This window comes from Carassius auratus, unplaced genomic scaffold, assembly GCF_003368295.1.
Source record: "Carassius auratus strain Wakin unplaced genomic scaffold, ASM336829v1 scaf_tig00215723, whole genome shotgun sequence".
Classification (NCBI taxonomy): domain Eukaryota; kingdom Metazoa; phylum Chordata; class Actinopteri; order Cypriniformes; family Cyprinidae; genus Carassius; species Carassius auratus.
Genome location: NW_020528212.1, coordinates 623,652 through 641,231, shown reverse-complemented (window position 1 = coordinate 641,231; position 17,580 = coordinate 623,652). Strand labels below are relative to the sequence as shown.

Here is a 17,580-nt window from a genome sequence, read left to right as displayed (position 1 = left end):
ACATCACATCTCATCTCCACATGCTCTGCTCTTGATCACAGTCTGTTGTGTGTGCAGGTCAGGGAGGTGAGCCGGGACATGCTGGAGTGTGACCTGCGCTTTGCAGGGTTCATGGTCGTGTCCTGTCCTCTCAAGACTGATAGCAAGGCAGTTATCAGAGAGATACAAGAGGCCTCACACCATGTGAGTGACTTAACTCCATATCTTAACATGTACTTAGTAAACCGTTAATGATCCGGTTTCACAGACAGGGCTTAGGCGAAGCCAGGATTAAGCCATAGTTCAATTAGGACGTTTAGGTAGTTAAAGCAAAAAACATTACTGGTGTGCTTTTTGAGACAAAACTAAAGCACTGATATAGTTTAAGATCAGTCAGTGCAAGTTTCTTTCAGTTGAAACCGCTCAGATTTACATTTTAGTCTAGGACTAGGCTTAAGCCTTGTCTGTGAAACCGGGTGAATATGTCTGTACTATCGCCATAGTATTGACAACTTTACACTGTTAGAAATCATTTTAAAAAGGTATGAACAGGTGGGTGTTTGTCTTGGAGTTTGGAAGTACACTAATTTGAATTTATATTCATGCATTTGACATTTGAATCATGAGTCGAATAAAATGAAAAGTTTGGAAAGATTTCTACAAATTTGGGCAAAATTTAAGTTCTTAAAATGGTTTAATAAATTAAAAGTACTGGTTTTGTATACTTTATATGTGACCCTGGAGCACAAAACCAGTCTTAAGTCGCCGGGGTATATTTGAAGCAATAACCAAAAATACACTGTATCGTCAAAATTATTGTATTTTTTTTTTTATGCCAAAATCATTAGGACATTAAGTTTTAGGACATTTGAAAATACACCTAACATATTATATATATATGTACACAACCTTTCACATTTTTGGCACCAGTAATATTTGTGATTTATTTTTTTAAAGAGATTAATTGAGCAATGCACATTACATTGAGCATAATGTTAAAAAATATTTCTCAGTATTTCAAATAAATGCCTTTCTTTTGAACTTTACATTCAAAGTCTTATCAGTTTCAAAGCTTTTAACATTAACATTAATTGTCTCTTTACCACCAAATCCTCACGTTTCCTAAAGGATCATGTGATTATTAAAAAGTTAAGTGATTTCATATAAATTTTCCCATTTACTTTTTTTTTTTTCATACTACAACAAGTTGAGCCAAACTTGTCCGTCACATGATAATTCTTGATTTCAGTTTCAGTTTCATGTGTGTTATGTGTCTTTCGCAGGGCTGTGTTTAAAACCTTGCCAGAACATTGATGACATGTTTTTTGTTGGTTACTTAAACTGTGTATTAAGGAGTGCTCTTCCATCATGTCTAACATTAGTCACGCTCTCTGTGCACAGGTTGTAATGATCACAGGTGACAACCCTCTAACAGCGTGTCATGTGGCCAGAGAGCTGCATTTCATGCAGAAGAAGCACACACTCATTCTCCAGCAAAGCCCCAGTCAAGGTGTGAGACATCACTGACAAAACTGCTCTGAAAGAGCCAGAGGAACATATTTTGAACCAGTGCCTCTCTGTTTTGCAGCTGAATGGCAGTGGGTGTCCATAGACGGCAGTGTGTGCCTCCCTCTCCCTACTTCCTCAGTCTCAGATTTGGTCAGGGGTACGACCTCTGTGTGACAGGAGAGGGACTGACCAGGATGACCTATGAACCCAGTTTACTCAGCGCCCTGCTTCCTCATGTGCAAGTCTTTGCTCGTGTCAGCCCTAAACAGAAGGTCAGCTTTACACGTTGGAGAAACATTTGCTGATAACTGAATCACCACACTCCGTATTGATTGCTGTTCAACATGGTTCACGATGTTGATTTTCCTGTCTGTGCAGGAGTTTGTCATAACTAGTCTGAAGGGGTTGGGTTTCGTTACACTGATGTGTGGAGATGGCACAAATGATGTTGGTGCACTCAAACATGCCCACATAGGTGAGTCATTAAACATGCAGAATGTCAGATATGATACTTAACAAAAACCACATCCATGGCTGCTCTTTAAAGTTTAAGATTTGATATACTGTAGATGTACTCGTACCACACTCATAAGATGTCCTTCGTGTTTACCAGGTGTGGCGTTGTTGGCTAACGCCCCAGAGCACATGCCTGAGAAAAAGAAGAGAAGCAAAGACAAAGAGTACGCTTCTGGAGAGCCCAGGCCCCCAGTCCCGAGTTCAGGGGTCAAACTGGGGCTCCCGTGCAGCCAGACAGAGGGTGATGGCCCAGAGAGAGGAGCAGCTCGCTGCACAAAAGGCAAGCAGCTCAAGGCTACATTTTGAATGTCAGCGTTTATCCACGTCACGACTGGCTCAAAACCGTAACAAATAAAAGGAGCACACAGTACGGTTGGCAAGGTTGCAACAAAAATGTTTGGAAAAACATATAAAACAAGGATGCAATGAAAAATAACTACAATTTCTGTCTGACACAAGATGTTATAGTGTCAGACACAACAAGATTCAGCACTAATAACAAAATCCAAATAAACCAAAATCCCCAAAACCAAATACAAGTCAATTTAGGAGCAAACAAGCAACAACCACACGACCAAGGCCAAAGTTTTTTATAGCGGGAAGAACAAGCGGACATTGTTCTCTTGAACCAGTTCACCCAAAAATGAAAATTCAGTCATCATTTACACCCCCTTATGTCGTTCCAAACCTGTACGAGTTTTTCTTGAACACAGAAGATATTGTGAAGAATGTCGGTAACCAAACAGTTGACGCTAGCCACCGACATCCAATATTGGGTGAATCTTGCCTATTAAGCTTGTACTGTTTTCTTCAAATATGTAACCATATGTTGCATGAATGGCTTGTGTCATAGGAGAGGATCAGTCAGGTGCTGCGAGAGATAGAAGAGGATCAGATTCAGGTGGTTAAACTGGGCGACGCCTCCATCGCTGCTCCATTCACCTCGAAACTGTCCTCCATACAGTGCAGTAAGTGCCACATGTTTTGATCGGCTTGAGTGCTCTCGTGTAGTCCTACGTGCGGTTGGCCTAACACTGTCCCATCTGTTTTCAGTCTGTCACGTGATTAAACAGGGGCGCTGCACTCTGGTGACCACCCTGCAGATGTTTAAGATCCTGGCGCTGAACGCTCTGGTTTCTGGCCTACAGTCAGTCTGTGCTTTACCTGGAGGGGGTCAAATTCAGCGACTTCCAGGCGACCCTTCAGGGCCTGCTGCTGGCCGGCTGCTTTCTCTTCATCTCAAGGTCAAAGGTGAGATTTGAAATGTTTTGTCCAGCTGCTTGTAGTGTATTATGGAGCAAGATTCACTATGTCTGTTTTTTTCCCCCTCAGCCGTTGAAGACTCTTTCCAAAGAGCGGCCTTTACCGAACATCTTCAACCTGTACACTGTCCTCACAGTGCTGCTGCAGTTTGCAGTCCACTTCTGCAGTCTGTGTACCTGTACAAGGGGGCACAGAGCAGGAGCCCACCCAGGTATGAATAGAAATAGGGTACTGTAACCACATGAACAGGCTGAGTGGGATTTCCCAGTATCTTTACAAAAGAATTCTGCCTGACACAATGACATGATTTTCATAACATTTGCAATCAGGCTTCACTTTTAACCTCTCTCTCTCTCCCCCCCCCCGTCTCCTGCAGGGCAGAGCAGTTTGTGGACCTGTCCAAAGAGTTTGAGCCCAGTCTCATTAACAGCACTGTATACATCATGTCCATGGCCATGCAAATGGCCACATTTGCCATTAATTATAAGGTACTTTAATTTTTAGTTTGATATCGATCACATATAATGATGCTTTGTAATGAAATTATGCTTTGTAGCACTTAAAGGGATAGTTGACCCAAAAAATGAATATGACCCCATGATTTACTCACCCTCAAGCCATTCTAGGTGTAATGTCTTTTTTCTATCAGACAAATACAGTCAGAGTTGTATTATAAAACAATGTCCTGGGTCTTTCAAACTTTATAATGGCAGTGAATGGGGGTCGAGATTATGAAACCAAAAAAGTGCATCCACCCTTCATAAAAAGTGCTCCCACATGGCTCTGGGGGGTTAATCAAGGGCTTTTAATGTGAAGCAATCCATCTGTGTAAAAAAAATGTAAATGTTTAAGACTTTATTAACCGTAATCTCTAGCTTTCGCTAGCCGTGCGGAGCACTTTTTATGATGGATGGATGCACTTTGTTAGGCTTCAAAATTCCACTTCCATTATAAATCTTGAAAGACCAGGACATTCTTTTATATAACACTGACTGCATTCGTCTGAAAGAAGAAAGTCATTTACACCTAAAATATCTTGAGGGCGAGTAAATCATGGGGTCATTTTTATTTTTTGGGTCAACTATCCCTTTTAGTTAACAATAAGAGCACTGTAAGCACAGATGAGATTTGAGACCTGCAGCCTAGATTCAACACACTGTCTTGTTCAGGGCCATCCTTTCATGGAGTCTCTCACTGAGAATCGGCCTTTGCTGTGGAGCATCGGTATATCAGGGCTCGCCATAGTGGGGCTGCTGACGGGATCTTCACCTGAATTCAATGAGCAGTTCGCCTTAGTAGATATTTCCGACTGAGGTATGGGTTCAGTACTCCACACTATTCACATACAAGACTGTCAATGGAAACGTGCTTGCATTTTAAGCGTGGAGTAAAGACTTGTTCACACCAAGAGCAATAGCTATTATTATATATAATACTACCACTCCCTATGTGCAGAGTACACAGTTTACATAATGCAAAATAGTGACACCATTCCCACTTCTGTGCCTGCGCCCGCACGCACCTCATGTTCGCAGCTGAATGCAAATAATAAAATAAAGGAAAAAACTCATGCATCAATTTCAGGTATATTCATATTCCTGTGAAACTTTTTTGTCTGTTGACGCTAATAACGTTTTAATGTCGGTAATAATTCAACCACCACCAATGCATCTAATATTCTCTGAGTTTTGCATGTTCCCTTAAGAAAATGTGTAACTTCAAATAATAATTTACCAAGTATGAAGAGAACATTTTTTGTTGTTATAAAAAACAGACCAAAGCCAACAACAGCCTTTAAAATGACTTTCAATCACTGATCTGTAATAGGAGACAGTACATATACACCAGTGCTTACGATGCATTATATAAAAACCATAATTAATTATTACATGGTTATCATAAAATAACACCGTAAAAATGCATGATAGATTACAAAATAAACAATTCATGTAAATTATTACAAACGCCTGCAAAGGGAGCCAAAGGCTCTCTAATATTTATACAGGACAAACAAATCCTTGTTTAACAGGCCGCTGACCAATCATTTAATTCAAATATCCAATTAATCTTTCATTTTTGGCAAGCTTTTTGAAATCGATGACACGGCCTCTATAATTTCTTCGACAAAAAAAACATGTGGACATCATAACCCTTACAAGAATTTATCATGGTTTTATCGAAAAACTGCCTATTTTTCTTTTGTGTGATTTCTGGGCACCCATTTGTCCAGCAGCGGCTCTGAGAATACAACCCTTTTAGTGTCCAAACAGACATTGTTTATTGTAAGCATGTGCAGCTGACCTCTCATGTGTAGCTATTTATGAATAATAATATGTTTTCCATTCTTTGTCTTTGCAGTTTAAGTTAATAATAGCCCAGGTCCTAGTTTGGGATTTTGTCGCCGCCCTGTTGGTGGACAGAGTTTTGCAGTTCCTGCTGGGCAGAGGAACCCTGAGGTTGCCTTAATGAACTGTTATTGCCAACAGTCACCAATGCAGCTGCTGCCCCTCGTGGACCAGACTGTGAACGGACTTTACAGGAACACAGTACTTGACTGGTGGCGAACTCTGTGAGATGTGAAAGGATGGGGGGTGTAACTCAAAATGTACACACCCCAGTGTTTCCTTTTCCTCCTGGTCTATGTCTTAATACTTTAACTTCATTTTCTTTCTACTGACATCTTTAACCACCCCCTCCGCTCTAAAGGCCAAGAAGACTACAGTATTGTGTTGAGGGTGAGAGTGCGTTGGTTGAGGCGCGCGGCTTTGACAGGGGTGTTCTGAACAAGTGTTTCTTTTTTTGGGGATTTTCTTTTGATTTGATTTGTTTTCAACATTTTGTAAAAAGAAAAATCTCAGAAAGACTTATAAATGACCAAAAAAAGAAAAAGCTGTCGTTGTGTTCTTTATTTCCATGACTTTTTCTTAAGACTTACATTTTAAAGAACTAGCTATTTTTTGTACTGCTTTGGATTGACATAGCAATATATGATGTTATGCAAGCTAATACTTTTAGGAAAGCAAGGTGACAGTACATAATTTTTTACAATGGTCACTTAAAGCTTTAAATCACATGTAGGAATGCAAATAAGGACATGATATGATTGCACAACATGCTGTGATGTGTTATTAAAGGTGCTGTGTTTAAGTTTTTGACTACTAAAGCATAAACATACCATAATATGTTTGCAGATATTTAAGAAACATGCTAAGTTAACATACTTGTTTTTCTGAAAAACAATGCTACAGACAGTTATTCTCCTTTGAAAATGTGTTCTGTGTCGGGAAGTCAGTCTCTGTTTTGGTTTGTGAAACCCGCCCAATGCCAGATTACCCAATTGTATTTTGGCACCCTGGGTTGCCAGTTGGCAGAAGACACAGCGCATTTTATTTTATTCATCGTCAAATGCGCTTGATACTGTTTGTGTCATCAATCTGGCAACCTGCGTGTGCATCAATACTCAAGGAGGGGCCGGGTGGAAAAAAAAAACCCTCTCCAATATTTAGAATTTAGACTGCAATACCTAGTTCAAGCATACAGTGAAAATCCTACATACAGCACCTTTAAATACTGTATATTAATGGAATATTTCTTCATATCAGCATTTCAGAAGGCATAAAGTGAAAATAGAGCCTCAAGATTTTCTTTATATATATATAATTATGCCAAACTGGGATGCAAGAACGTAAATGACAAGATTGAAAATATACTTTTAATCTGTTTATCAACTTTTTGGACTATTTGATATTTCTGCCAGTATTTCTGCTTTAATTTTTTTATAAACAGAAACTGGGTAACAAACAAACAATACTTGAGGGGAAAAATAAAATAAATATGTGCTCTCTTTTTTTAAGTTATCTTATGTTTTTAATAATAATATTAATATCAATTATATTAATAATAATATAGTCATCTGAAAATGAAGTTATCCTGTATCACCCATCTACTCTAAATGAAGGCATTAGCCTACTCAGGAGAAGAAAGCAAAACTTGTTCCTGGAAAAATTATAAATGAAATAAAATATTTGTTGGACATTTTTCTTGAACACTGAACTTTATGCAGTGGACTCTGCAACTTTTGTATTATTTTTTTTTTTATTAGATAATTTATCAGACTTTTTGTAATAGCTTTCCCAAAGCAAAGCATGAGCATTGTCATGTGAAATGTAATATGACTACAGTTCCCAAGAACCATCACGGCGACATGAAAGTGGGGCGGGGCATGTCTGACTCTGCGCGCGCGGTGTTTGAAAGAAAATGGCGGAGCTTCAGAATGGAGAGATTGAACCGTGAGTGTTTTATTATTTATAACATCAGGAATACAGTATATGTACCAAATGTTATTTTTGCCTTTTTAATGGACAAATACTGAAAATTGTTGTTTAAAATATATCGAATTATCGTTATGTTGGATGCTCCAAACAAGGCTGTGAAATGTGTTTGCTGTGTTGTAAAGTAACGTAACTTGAATCATGACCATTTAATGTCTCTCACAGGTGTGAGGACAGCAGCATCAATACAAGGGTAAATCTGTTTTCACTGCTTTTTAAATGTACCTTTCAAACATTCGGGATTAATACCTTTATTTATCAAATTAAAATCGCATATTAAAATAATTTCTGAAGGATTATGTGGCAGTAAAAACTGAAGTAATGGCTGCAAAATTCAGCTTTAAATTTTGTAACTGGAATAAATCAAATTTTTAATTGTAATAATATTTCTCAATATTATTTTATTCATCTGTCCCCCAGTTTCACAGACAAGACTTATCCCATACTAAATTTTAAGTCTAAATTGTTTCAACTGTATAAAATATATAGAAGTGTGTGTGCTTCCAGTATCTTTAGTCATGTGACAAATGCATGGCCAACCAGTCTGTATGTATCTAATACTGTGATGTTTGTCCCAACTAGGTCCCGGAAGTGTCTCAAGGAGTCAAACGGCCTCGTGACAGCAGCCCCGTCCCGGGTCCTCCTCAGAAGTCACCTGCTCGTTCTGGAGAGGAGGAGCGGCTGCAGGACTCCAAGATGAGCTCTGCTGAGGACAGTGTGAGGGACAGTGTGAGCGTCAGCGCTCCAGAACCAAACGGAGTTCGGAGGAAGTCCTGGAGGAGATCGTCCCGAGGCAGACGCTCCCTGCCGGCCTTCTCCTGCTCCTCACAGCGTCAGTGTCACGGTCACCGGACGTCCTGCTGGAGCTGTTTATGACTGTGCTGACTTTCTCTTCTTTTTTCTTTGTGTCTTCTAGCTCTGTGTGAAACCATCAGCCTGTCTTTGCCTGATAACGAGAGGCTAGAGATGCTAATTAAAGCTGCCATGCAGGTCTGTAAACTGCACATTATTAAGAAAATTTATTTCAGCTTTGTCATTGTGACCATGAATCCTCTTTTCTAGTCTAACCATTCATGTTTCCCTGATTGTTCACAGAGGACAGTGAAAAGGGCCAAAAGTAGTCTGTACACTGTTCCTGGTGTTGATACAGAGACCCTCCAGGCTCAAGGTATGTCCGGGGGTCCCGGCAGAGCCAGGCCTTCAGGTTTTTACTTCTCCTGCAGACATTTTCGATAACTTCAACACACATTAATTACCGTTTCTTTTTTTTAACCATTTTAGGGGATATTTTTTTATATATATATATTTACACATTTATCCTTTAAATAAAGAATATTTGCAACAAGCTGTAAGTTATACAGTTATAACACTACTGTTTTTTTTTTTTTTATTCTTTAAAAAGGCCTCTTATGCTCACTGAGGATGCATTTATTTGATAAAAAAATACAGTAAAAATAGTTATATTATGAAAAATAAATGAAAAACTGTTTTCTGTTTAAATATATTTTCAAACATAATTCATTTCTGTGATCAAAGCTGAGTTTTCAGCATCATTCCTCCAGTCTTCAGTGTCACATGATCCTTCAGAAATCATTCTGATATGCTGATTTGCTGCTCAAGAAACTTTTATTATTATTATTATTATTAATGTTGGAAACAGTTAAGCTGCAGAATATTTTTGTGGAAACGGATTTAGTTTTTTTTTTATTCTTTGATGAACCGAAAGTTAAAAGGTATTGCATTTATTTCAAAACATAGAAACATCTTTACAAACATTATAAATGTCTTTACTTACACTTGAGATCAATTTAATGGGTCCATGCTGAATAAAAGCACTGATTTATTTTTAAAAATATAATATTAATAATAATTAATATTAATTATTTACCTTTTTTTGCCACTATCCTTCAAACAACCAGTTTTTCAGAAATACATTTTTAATAATTTATAATCATTTTTAATATGATCACCTTTCAGTATATATTTTGTGTAATCCAAATAAAAAAACACTTTTGAGTGGTAGTGTATTTAGTGTCATTTTCAACACATTCTTATACAGTATATTTCCAAACAAACTGTTTCATCTTATCAACAAAAACTCATCTATAAGTGTTCTGCAGTCTTAGCGAAACAAAACAGTCACAGAAAAGGCCCACACTTACTGAATGTTGTCCAAACTATAACTTCCAGTTGAATCTTTGCACGGAGAGTGGGACAGTCTGGCTGAAGACATCAGAAGAGAGACTCCGAGTTCACTTCCAGCTGTTGAGAGGTCCGTCAGTGTTTCAGCATTAGTCCCTCGATCCTGAAGCACTCTCCACTTTAATACATCTATCTTCTCTCCCTCTCTCTCTGTGTGCAGTGACCCTGTTGTTAACATGACCACTGCACACATTCAGGAGGACATAGACAGGTAATTCTCTGCTCTCGTCCACCTCAGATAATACAGTGGTCATCTGTTTCATTTTCTGACTGCATCTGACATGTGTAATGGTCTTGTGCTCGTGTAGGTTACAGGCTGAGAGTATGTCATGGGAGTCGCTTCTGAACCAACATCGGAGCAAAGCTGACGAACTAGACAAGTGAGCACAGCTTCATAAACGCACCAGCAGCACACATGGACACTGAAGGACGCTCGGATTCATCCTCTTCTCTGTCCCTTTGCAGATGTGTGGAGCGAGGTGAAGAGAAGGGGCTGCCGCTGGACCCATCGTGCTTTGAAAAGTCCTCACAGAGTCAGCTCATTCTGAACAAACCGGACTACAAGGCGGTGCTCGTGGGACAGCAAAAACTACTCCGAAACATGGAGCTCGTGGTGAGACCATGATGCTTTATTATTCACTAAAAGACCGTATATATTCAGACCAGAGAGCCATAGACATCTGACAACATATTCACTAGCCTTGTCACAAAGACATTTGTGGCAGTTTTTATATTTGCTATAAATGTTTATATATATTTATATATATATATATATATATATATATATATATATATTAAATGCTATGTGTTCTTTACCATTTTTATGGTAACTATATACCAGAGGGGACCAAACATTGTACTACAAAGGGCCAAAAATACAATTGAGGGCTGTGAGACAAAAGTGTATTTTGCATTATAATGTAACTTGTAACAGTAAATGTTAAATACAGCTTTATTTATTGATTTATTTATTTTGTACGTGATAATGTGCCCTTTTTCATTTTATTTGTTCTGAGAAAAAAAATGAAGATTATAATACATTTTTACCTTTTATTTATGGAAGACACCCACTAAAATGTTATCCGGTGTAAAAATAAACCAAGAAGGTTTAAAATCATTTAAAATATAATACAATTTAGTATGTTCACTTCTTATATATATATATATGTGTGTGTGTTTGTGTTTCGTTTTTACATTAAATATATCTGTTACACTGAATGACCATGGAACATTGATATTTGATATTTTATTAAATCAGATGTTATTTGAAACTTTTCATATGCTTTCTTTGTAAATAGAATAATTTTTGTAAGTTTAATTTGCAGACACCAAATTGGAACGTCTCATCTTTGACCCAACTATATTAGATTTAATATAGGATTTAAATTATTATTTTTTTTTTTTAACTAATAAGTAAAGCCAAAAAAGGTAAGCAATGCTAAAGCAAAAAAAAAAGGCTTAAATGGCATGTTTTAATAACTACTTTCTTGCCAAAATCAAAGCTCATCACAGCCCCTTAGAGCATCTCCTTTATTTACAATACCAGCTTAATGTGTGCTATATACAACAAATATCCTAAAACAAAAATGATACTACTCTTTGGTGGCATATTTTCATTTTTAAATGTCTTTACTTGTCTTCCTTCACAGATGGACTCACAGTGTTGTGTAATGAGGGAGCTGCTGTCTTTCCGTGAGAAATCACAGCTGCTGCTAAAGGAGACCAGTGCCAGACTAGGTGAGATCCCCAAAGTTTGGGATTATTATGATAAAAAAAAATTAAAAAAACTTAATGCATTTGTTTTCATCATTGGTGTATATGTATAATTATAATATGACACCATTACAGTTTTTACTGTATTTTGTATTAAATAGTCTTCTTTCAAAAACATAAAATCGAATTGACAATCAAGACATCAACAACAAACGTGGTGTTTGAAAAAATAGCACTAATTATTGTACAGTTCAGTGGGAGCTGCCTTGATTGTGCCGGTTGCTTTTTATTTAGTCCAGTTTCTTGCATTAAGCGCAGTGTTTTACTGTCTGTTTGTTTTCCTCACAGCTGCCAGGGCTGGCTTTCAGAATCTCCCTTCATCTCCAGTCAAACAGCTGATAAAAGGAGCCATATCTAGTGTTTCCTCTTAGTTTACAGAGCCGTAATGAATCCCATGGGATGCTGAGCTACCACAGAAAAGTGCTATGGTCTGACAGAGCCATTTCAGTTATGCATTATTACTTTCTACTCTATCATTTCTACTTTTTGCAGTATCAAAATACATGGCCTTTTCATATGACCCAATAATTTGGATGGCGAGTATCTAAATTCATGCTAAACATCTGTCTGTCTGTCCTAGATTTAGTAAGAGGAAAGGCTCATAATGTGCACATAAAGCCCAAAGATGGACACTAGATGGCAGACTAGTTATTCAGAGCTCTACTTTAACCCTTGCAGTTCTCCATAGGGCTTGTTTTTCACATTTTTACAGATTTCAGATTCAAATTAAATTCCTCGACATCTGCTTCAATTTTTTTGTCATGTAAAAAAAGAAAAGAAAAAACATTTTGATTCAGTTTTAAGCCCCCGAATGTTTTTAATCGGTCTTTTAATCTGTCCTGTATGTCTAATGGACTAAGAATGATATTCATTCATCCATCACTGGATATATTTCTCTCTTCTGCCTGAATGGTGAAATTGAATAAACGGTTTGTGCTGGTGTCTTGTTTCCAGCTCAAACATCGCAAGCTTGTATTTACACGCTTTAAGTCATCATTATTAGCTTAAAGAAAAGACACTGGCCTTTGGGCTTTAGTCATGAGCTCTTTGAGGGCCTTTTAGCCGTCTGTTATGTTTGTTCTTGTGCGTCCCGTGACCCCTTCCCCCCTCACTTCCAGCCCTTGTTCTCTATTCAGCGTCACACAGGACTGCTGAGCAAGACACAGGATTCTCCACTTCACATCCGCTCTGTTTATATCACATTTCCATGCCCACAAGACTAAACACCACCTGCTCTGAACTCCCGTGACATAATAGTATCTGTGTTCGCTCTCAATACTTCGTCCACTGTGATCTAAGAAACTGAAGACAGACGTTTTAACAATCCCAAAATAAAACCTTTAACCGTTTCGATCTCAAGAGCTGGAAAACGAGGTCAGAACGCGGGCTGATTCGACTTGGCTTGTATTTAGTTTTCTCTGTTAATGTAGGGATGGAGGTGGTGTATCAGGAGAGTGGGGTTAAGCGTTCGAAGCACTGGGGGTGGCACCGCAAGAGGAATCGATTCTTATTTAGATGAAAATCAGGCTCAGCGCTTGTGGGCCGCATCTGCCTCAAACAGATTTCAGAAGAATACCTATTCACAGACACGAGAGGAAAAACTAGTCTCACGGTGGCAAATACTTTTAAATTAAATGTAAATTGATGAAGATTAATGTATGCATGTGATGTAGTAGTTGCCCACATAGATACACTCCCAAAAGTAAAGGTTCGTCATTGGCATCTACGGTTTCATGAATAACCTTTAACAGCCTCAGAACCTTTTTCTTCAGACAAAATGTGCTTTTTCATGGAAAAAGGTTGTTTAGAAAAAAAAAAAAACATTTGAAAATTTGCTCACAATTTACTTCCCTTCGGGTGCTCATTTGCTCATCAGTGCATCCTCTTTAGTGAATGGGTGCCATCAGAATAAAAGTAAAAAAAAAAGTTGATAAAAACATCACAATAATCCACACATCCATCTAATGTCCCAAGAAGTGAAAAGCTGTCTGTTTGCAATAAACATCCATCAAGATGTTTTTAATTTCAAACCCTTTCTTTGGGGTTACAATATGAGTCCTCTATCCACTTTGGGCTGAACTGTTCCTTTAAATCATGCTTCAAGTATAAGTAAGAGTAATAAGCAGAACAGAATCTTTATTATTAAAATACATGTATGCTTTATGCAGCAGACACACACACACACACACATATATATATATATATATATATATATATATATATATATATATATATATATAATTTTGTGGTTCATTTTTACTATGGAGCCACAGGACCGCTTTGTCCATCGTCTTGGAAATGAAAGGAGAAAGATGGAAAAAATATAGATTTACAATTGCTCAAATCTGGCTGTGTGAAAGCGACGCTGTGATAAGGAGTTCAGGTTACCGTTTGTTCTCTAATGTTTTTATTCTCACTTCAGATTGATTAGTGTTAGATTGTAGCCGAGAGATGTGCTTGGCGTCAGCATAAACCAGGACCACTTCTGTCCCATTCCTGTCTCTGCACACACATCATCAGAGTCCCAGTGAAATGCTCCAGGCCGAGTCTCTCCCCTCCACGTATTCCAGCACCCATTTATCTGAGAAGCCTGTCTTTTCTCTCTGAGTGATGAACTACCTCAAAACGTCCACGTTTGCAAAAAAAACTGGGACCACTTATTTTTAATCTGAACTGTCCATGCACTTGAAAATAGACATTGATATAAATATGTGATATACTTAGCCATTAATATGGACATAACATGAAAATAATAATTATATGATAATTAAGGTCAATTACTTTGTAATTGAGCAAATACTTTGTAGCTTTTATGAACGTATATATTATAAACCTTTTGCTAATAATCTATTTTCTTATGCATGTATAAAGCTATTGTTTTTCCATGCAGAATAAATATCTTTTACAGTAATTGACACACTAGACTTTACTGTTAAAGGCATATTTTAAAGGGGTAGTTCACCCCCCCCAAAAAATATTTTTGTTTTCACCCATCCTCATGTTTTATCAAATGTGTATGACTTCTGTAGGACACAAAGACAAGCTCAGTATTTTCTTTTTCTTCCCATGTAATGGATCTCATTGGTAACCAAAACTGTTTATTATTATTTTTAAACAACATTCTTCAAACTATCTTCCTTTGTGTTTCACTTGAGTAGTTTCTGCTCCTGTGGCCTAGAGTTACATTGAACCAAAACATAATGTGTATAAATGTAAAACGTAGTTAAGACCCCAGATGACTAATCTAAAATATTCTGTGGCACACGAAAGAAGATTGTTTGAAGAATGTTGATAAAACGTTTAGGTTCCCATTGCCTTCCAGTGTATGGACCAAAAAGAGACATTTCTCAAAATATTTTCTTTGTCATTTGCAGAAAAAAAAGTCAATCATAGCCTACAGGTTTTTATTAATGTGAGTTGAGTATATAATGACATTAAGTTGAATTCTTGCCTGAGCCTTTTCTTTTAAGAGCAAAGTTAAACAAGAAAATTACCTTTTCAGTTTTTTTTTATATGGATGTAAATTACCAGCAGAATATTCAAAACATACTACTCTGCTAAACATTATAATATACATTGTTAATACACCAGTAGCTCGCAGTTTACCCAAAGACATGTTTTATAGCAGAATTTCTTTTCCAGGACAGGACCATATCACCATTATCAGACATTGTGAATCTTGCTTTCACGACCATCCATGCATGTAGGCTTAATCTGCATCTTCTAGACCTGTTTGATTTAAAAAGTATATTTTCTTACATTTTTTCAACAGAAATAGTTTTGGTCACAAGGGTTCATCGTGCTTCGTAAATTACAACAGCATGCACTGTTGTAGAACAGCATCCAACGCTGATTGTAGAGTCTGGATAGCCCTCCATAAACTTACCTTAATAGTTTAACTACAGTAACAATGCAGTTAATAGCAGGTGATGAAGGTTCATTCTTCATAACCCATGAGGGGAGTCATTTAATCTGCTCCTAATTGTAATGCCAGTTTATAAACACCACATTGTATATTAGTTAATCTGATCAAAGCACAGCAAATGAGGCGCCATTCATTATTTTACCACTGGTTACCATGGTCTGGCTTGTTCAAGTGCATAGATTCAGCTATGGCTACTATACAAAAATCCACTTCGACGAATTGAACCTGCATACGATGCATCTGAAAGAGACGTGCAAGGTGTGTGTGTTTAGTTTTACAGAGTAACGTAAACTGCAAAGGTTTTTTTTTTTACATAAGAACACTAACATAGAGAATCAGTGTTTGTATCTATTAATTACATTCATAATAGCATCAAAAAGGAACAAACAGAAAAAGGAAAGAAGAACAAAAAATACTAGAGGGGATACCAAACTTATAGGAAATTTAAGAAAGGAAATCCAAAATTTCATTACATCCTTTTCGCTTTTTTGTTTCTTAGATCTGTTAAAGCTTGAGACGCTCAAGTTGTTTACAAACGTAGCGTACGTTGAGCGCGAGGCGTCAGCGCGCTCAGTGTCGCCCCTAGAGGCGCGTTGCCGCGCCGCGATGGTGACGTATGGCTCGTCTGTAGCGGCTCAGAGGGGGAGAACGAGCCGCCGAGGAGGGCAGAAACACAAGAGAGGGGCAAGTCTTTCTACGACAGCACCGCGGCTCGGGAACAAACCAACTGAGTCGAGTCGGCTGGCATGGAGCTGAGCGTTGTCGTTCTGAGCCGTTTCGAGCCGTCCGCCTAACGTTCAAACCGGGGCATCTCGCGCACAGTTTGCCGTCGGTCCCGGGGGTGTTTGTGGAGCCCGTGTGAATCCGTTGCTAGCAGCGCTCGAATGCTAGCTAGCTCCGCCGCTAATCAGCTAGCCCACACTGCGAGTCGATTGTGTCGGAGATCGCGGAATCAAGCGTTAAAGCCGTCGCGCTCCTCCGCCGCTCTCGGGACTCGTCTTGCCCGTTGAGTTTTTGCGTTTTCCTAAGCGACGGGACGCTAAAAAGCGAAGGCTGGGGTTTCCTTTTCGATTTATTTCCAGCAGAGAGTTTTCCCCTCTCTATTAGCTTGTTAGCTGCTCCGGTTGGTTTAGTCCATCTTGTTAGTAGCGCCTGAGATTTCTACTGTAACGTTATTATCTGTCAGATCGGTCGCGTTATTTGTGGACATGAATGATTTTTACTGCTGACCGTGATTAGAGAAGCGATACTTTGAGATGCCGCGCGTGGGATACTTCATGTTTCCAGGGACGCTTTTATTTTCTTGTTAGACTGTTTATGCGAGTGCTGGTGTACAGGGGTTCGCTTTAGATAACACAGGAATCACAACTTTGTTTTTGTTTTTAATTTCCTCTCCATGCAAGCCGGTGATCCACCTCTGTCCATCCACCGCGCATCGTTTTGATGTGGTTAAAGCCCACATTTGAGTCGCACTCTCATTGTTTTCTCGTCTGATCGCGGTTCGTTCGGCTGCACTCTTGTATTGACGCCGTCGGTGGTTCATGGTCTCGGAGACGGGGCGCTGAGACACGCTTTCATCGGTTTGCGGCGGGGACAGAAGCGAGGTATTATGGATGAACAGACACGGATGCTGGCCGGCCTGGGCGCACTCGGCGGACTCTCTCAAGCCGACGTGGGTGACCCCGATTCGGTTCGGAAGCAGCAGTCCCTCGGCCAGCCGCAGCAGGACATCGGGGATATCCTCCAGCAGATCATGGCCATCACCGACGAGAGCCTCGACGAAGCCCAGGCTAGGTAAGATCTGCGAGAGCCATTCAAGAGAAGCATTGATGGATAGATAGTTTATCTGAGGGGAATTGCTGTGCAACAGCAGTTGGATACTTTGCTTTTTATAGACACCATATAAATAAGTGCGTGTTAGAATGCATTGTACCTATTGCTTATTACATTTACACAGTTTTACTAGGGGGTAAAAATGCAGTTTGTTAATTGCATATGTACAATATTTGTTCGGGTGTTCTTGCATCCTCCCATTTTTAAGTTGTTAAAAGTTAGCCAAAGACTTGCTTCGGATAAAGGCAT

At 38.7% G+C, this 17,580-nt stretch overlaps 2 protein-coding genes and 1 pseudogene across 4 annotated transcripts in view; all 3 read left to right on the top strand.

Annotated features, from left to right (window-relative positions):
* The first annotated feature begins 6 nt into the window (after positions 1-6).
* On the top strand, positions 7-4,580 carry LOC113095438 (manganese-transporting ATPase 13A1-like; annotated as a pseudogene).
* Positions 4,581-7,480: 2,900 nt separating this feature from the next.
* On the top strand, positions 7,481-13,251 carry LOC113095426 (kinetochore-associated protein DSN1 homolog). Its single transcript, XM_026260953.1, has 11 exons — positions 7,481-7,556; positions 7,764-7,791; positions 8,181-8,430; positions 8,515-8,588; positions 8,694-8,766; positions 9,789-9,870; positions 9,961-10,011; positions 10,109-10,180; positions 10,266-10,413; positions 11,450-11,537; positions 11,862-13,251. Exons 1-11 carry the CDS (start codon positions 7,525-7,527, stop codon positions 11,942-11,944), a joined length of 981 nt encoding a protein of 326 aa, XP_026116738.1. The 5' UTR covers positions 7,481-7,524; the 3' UTR covers positions 11,945-13,251.
* Positions 13,252-16,139: 2,888 nt separating this feature from the next.
* Positions 16,140-17,580, top strand: part of LOC113095425 (pre-B-cell leukemia transcription factor 1-like) — a 37,451-nt gene continuing 36,010 nt past the window's right edge. The window contains exon 1 of one of the 3 annotated variants that reach the window (XM_026260951.1): positions 16,140-17,292. In XM_026260951.1, the coding sequence (XP_026116736.1) occupies positions 17,108-17,292 (185 nt within the window). In that variant the 5' untranslated portion in view covers positions 16,140-17,107. The remainder of the gene's footprint in view (positions 17,293-17,580) is intronic. The other 2 variants (XM_026260950.1, XM_026260952.1) reach the window with 2 other exon arrangements.

Bases quoted from the DNA above. Each gene is read 5' to 3' on its own strand.
- LOC113095426 (XM_026260953.1), top strand. From the start codon at position 7,525: ATGGCGGAGCTTCAGAATGGAGAGATTGAACC. The intron at 7,557-7,763 runs GTGAGTGTTTTA...TGTCTCTCACAG, and splicing joins CAGAATGGAGAGATTGAACC to GTGTGAGGACAGCAGCATCA. The intron at 8,589-8,693 runs GTCTGTAAACTG...GATTGTTCACAG, and splicing joins TAATTAAAGCTGCCATGCAG to AGGACAGTGAAAAGGGCCAA.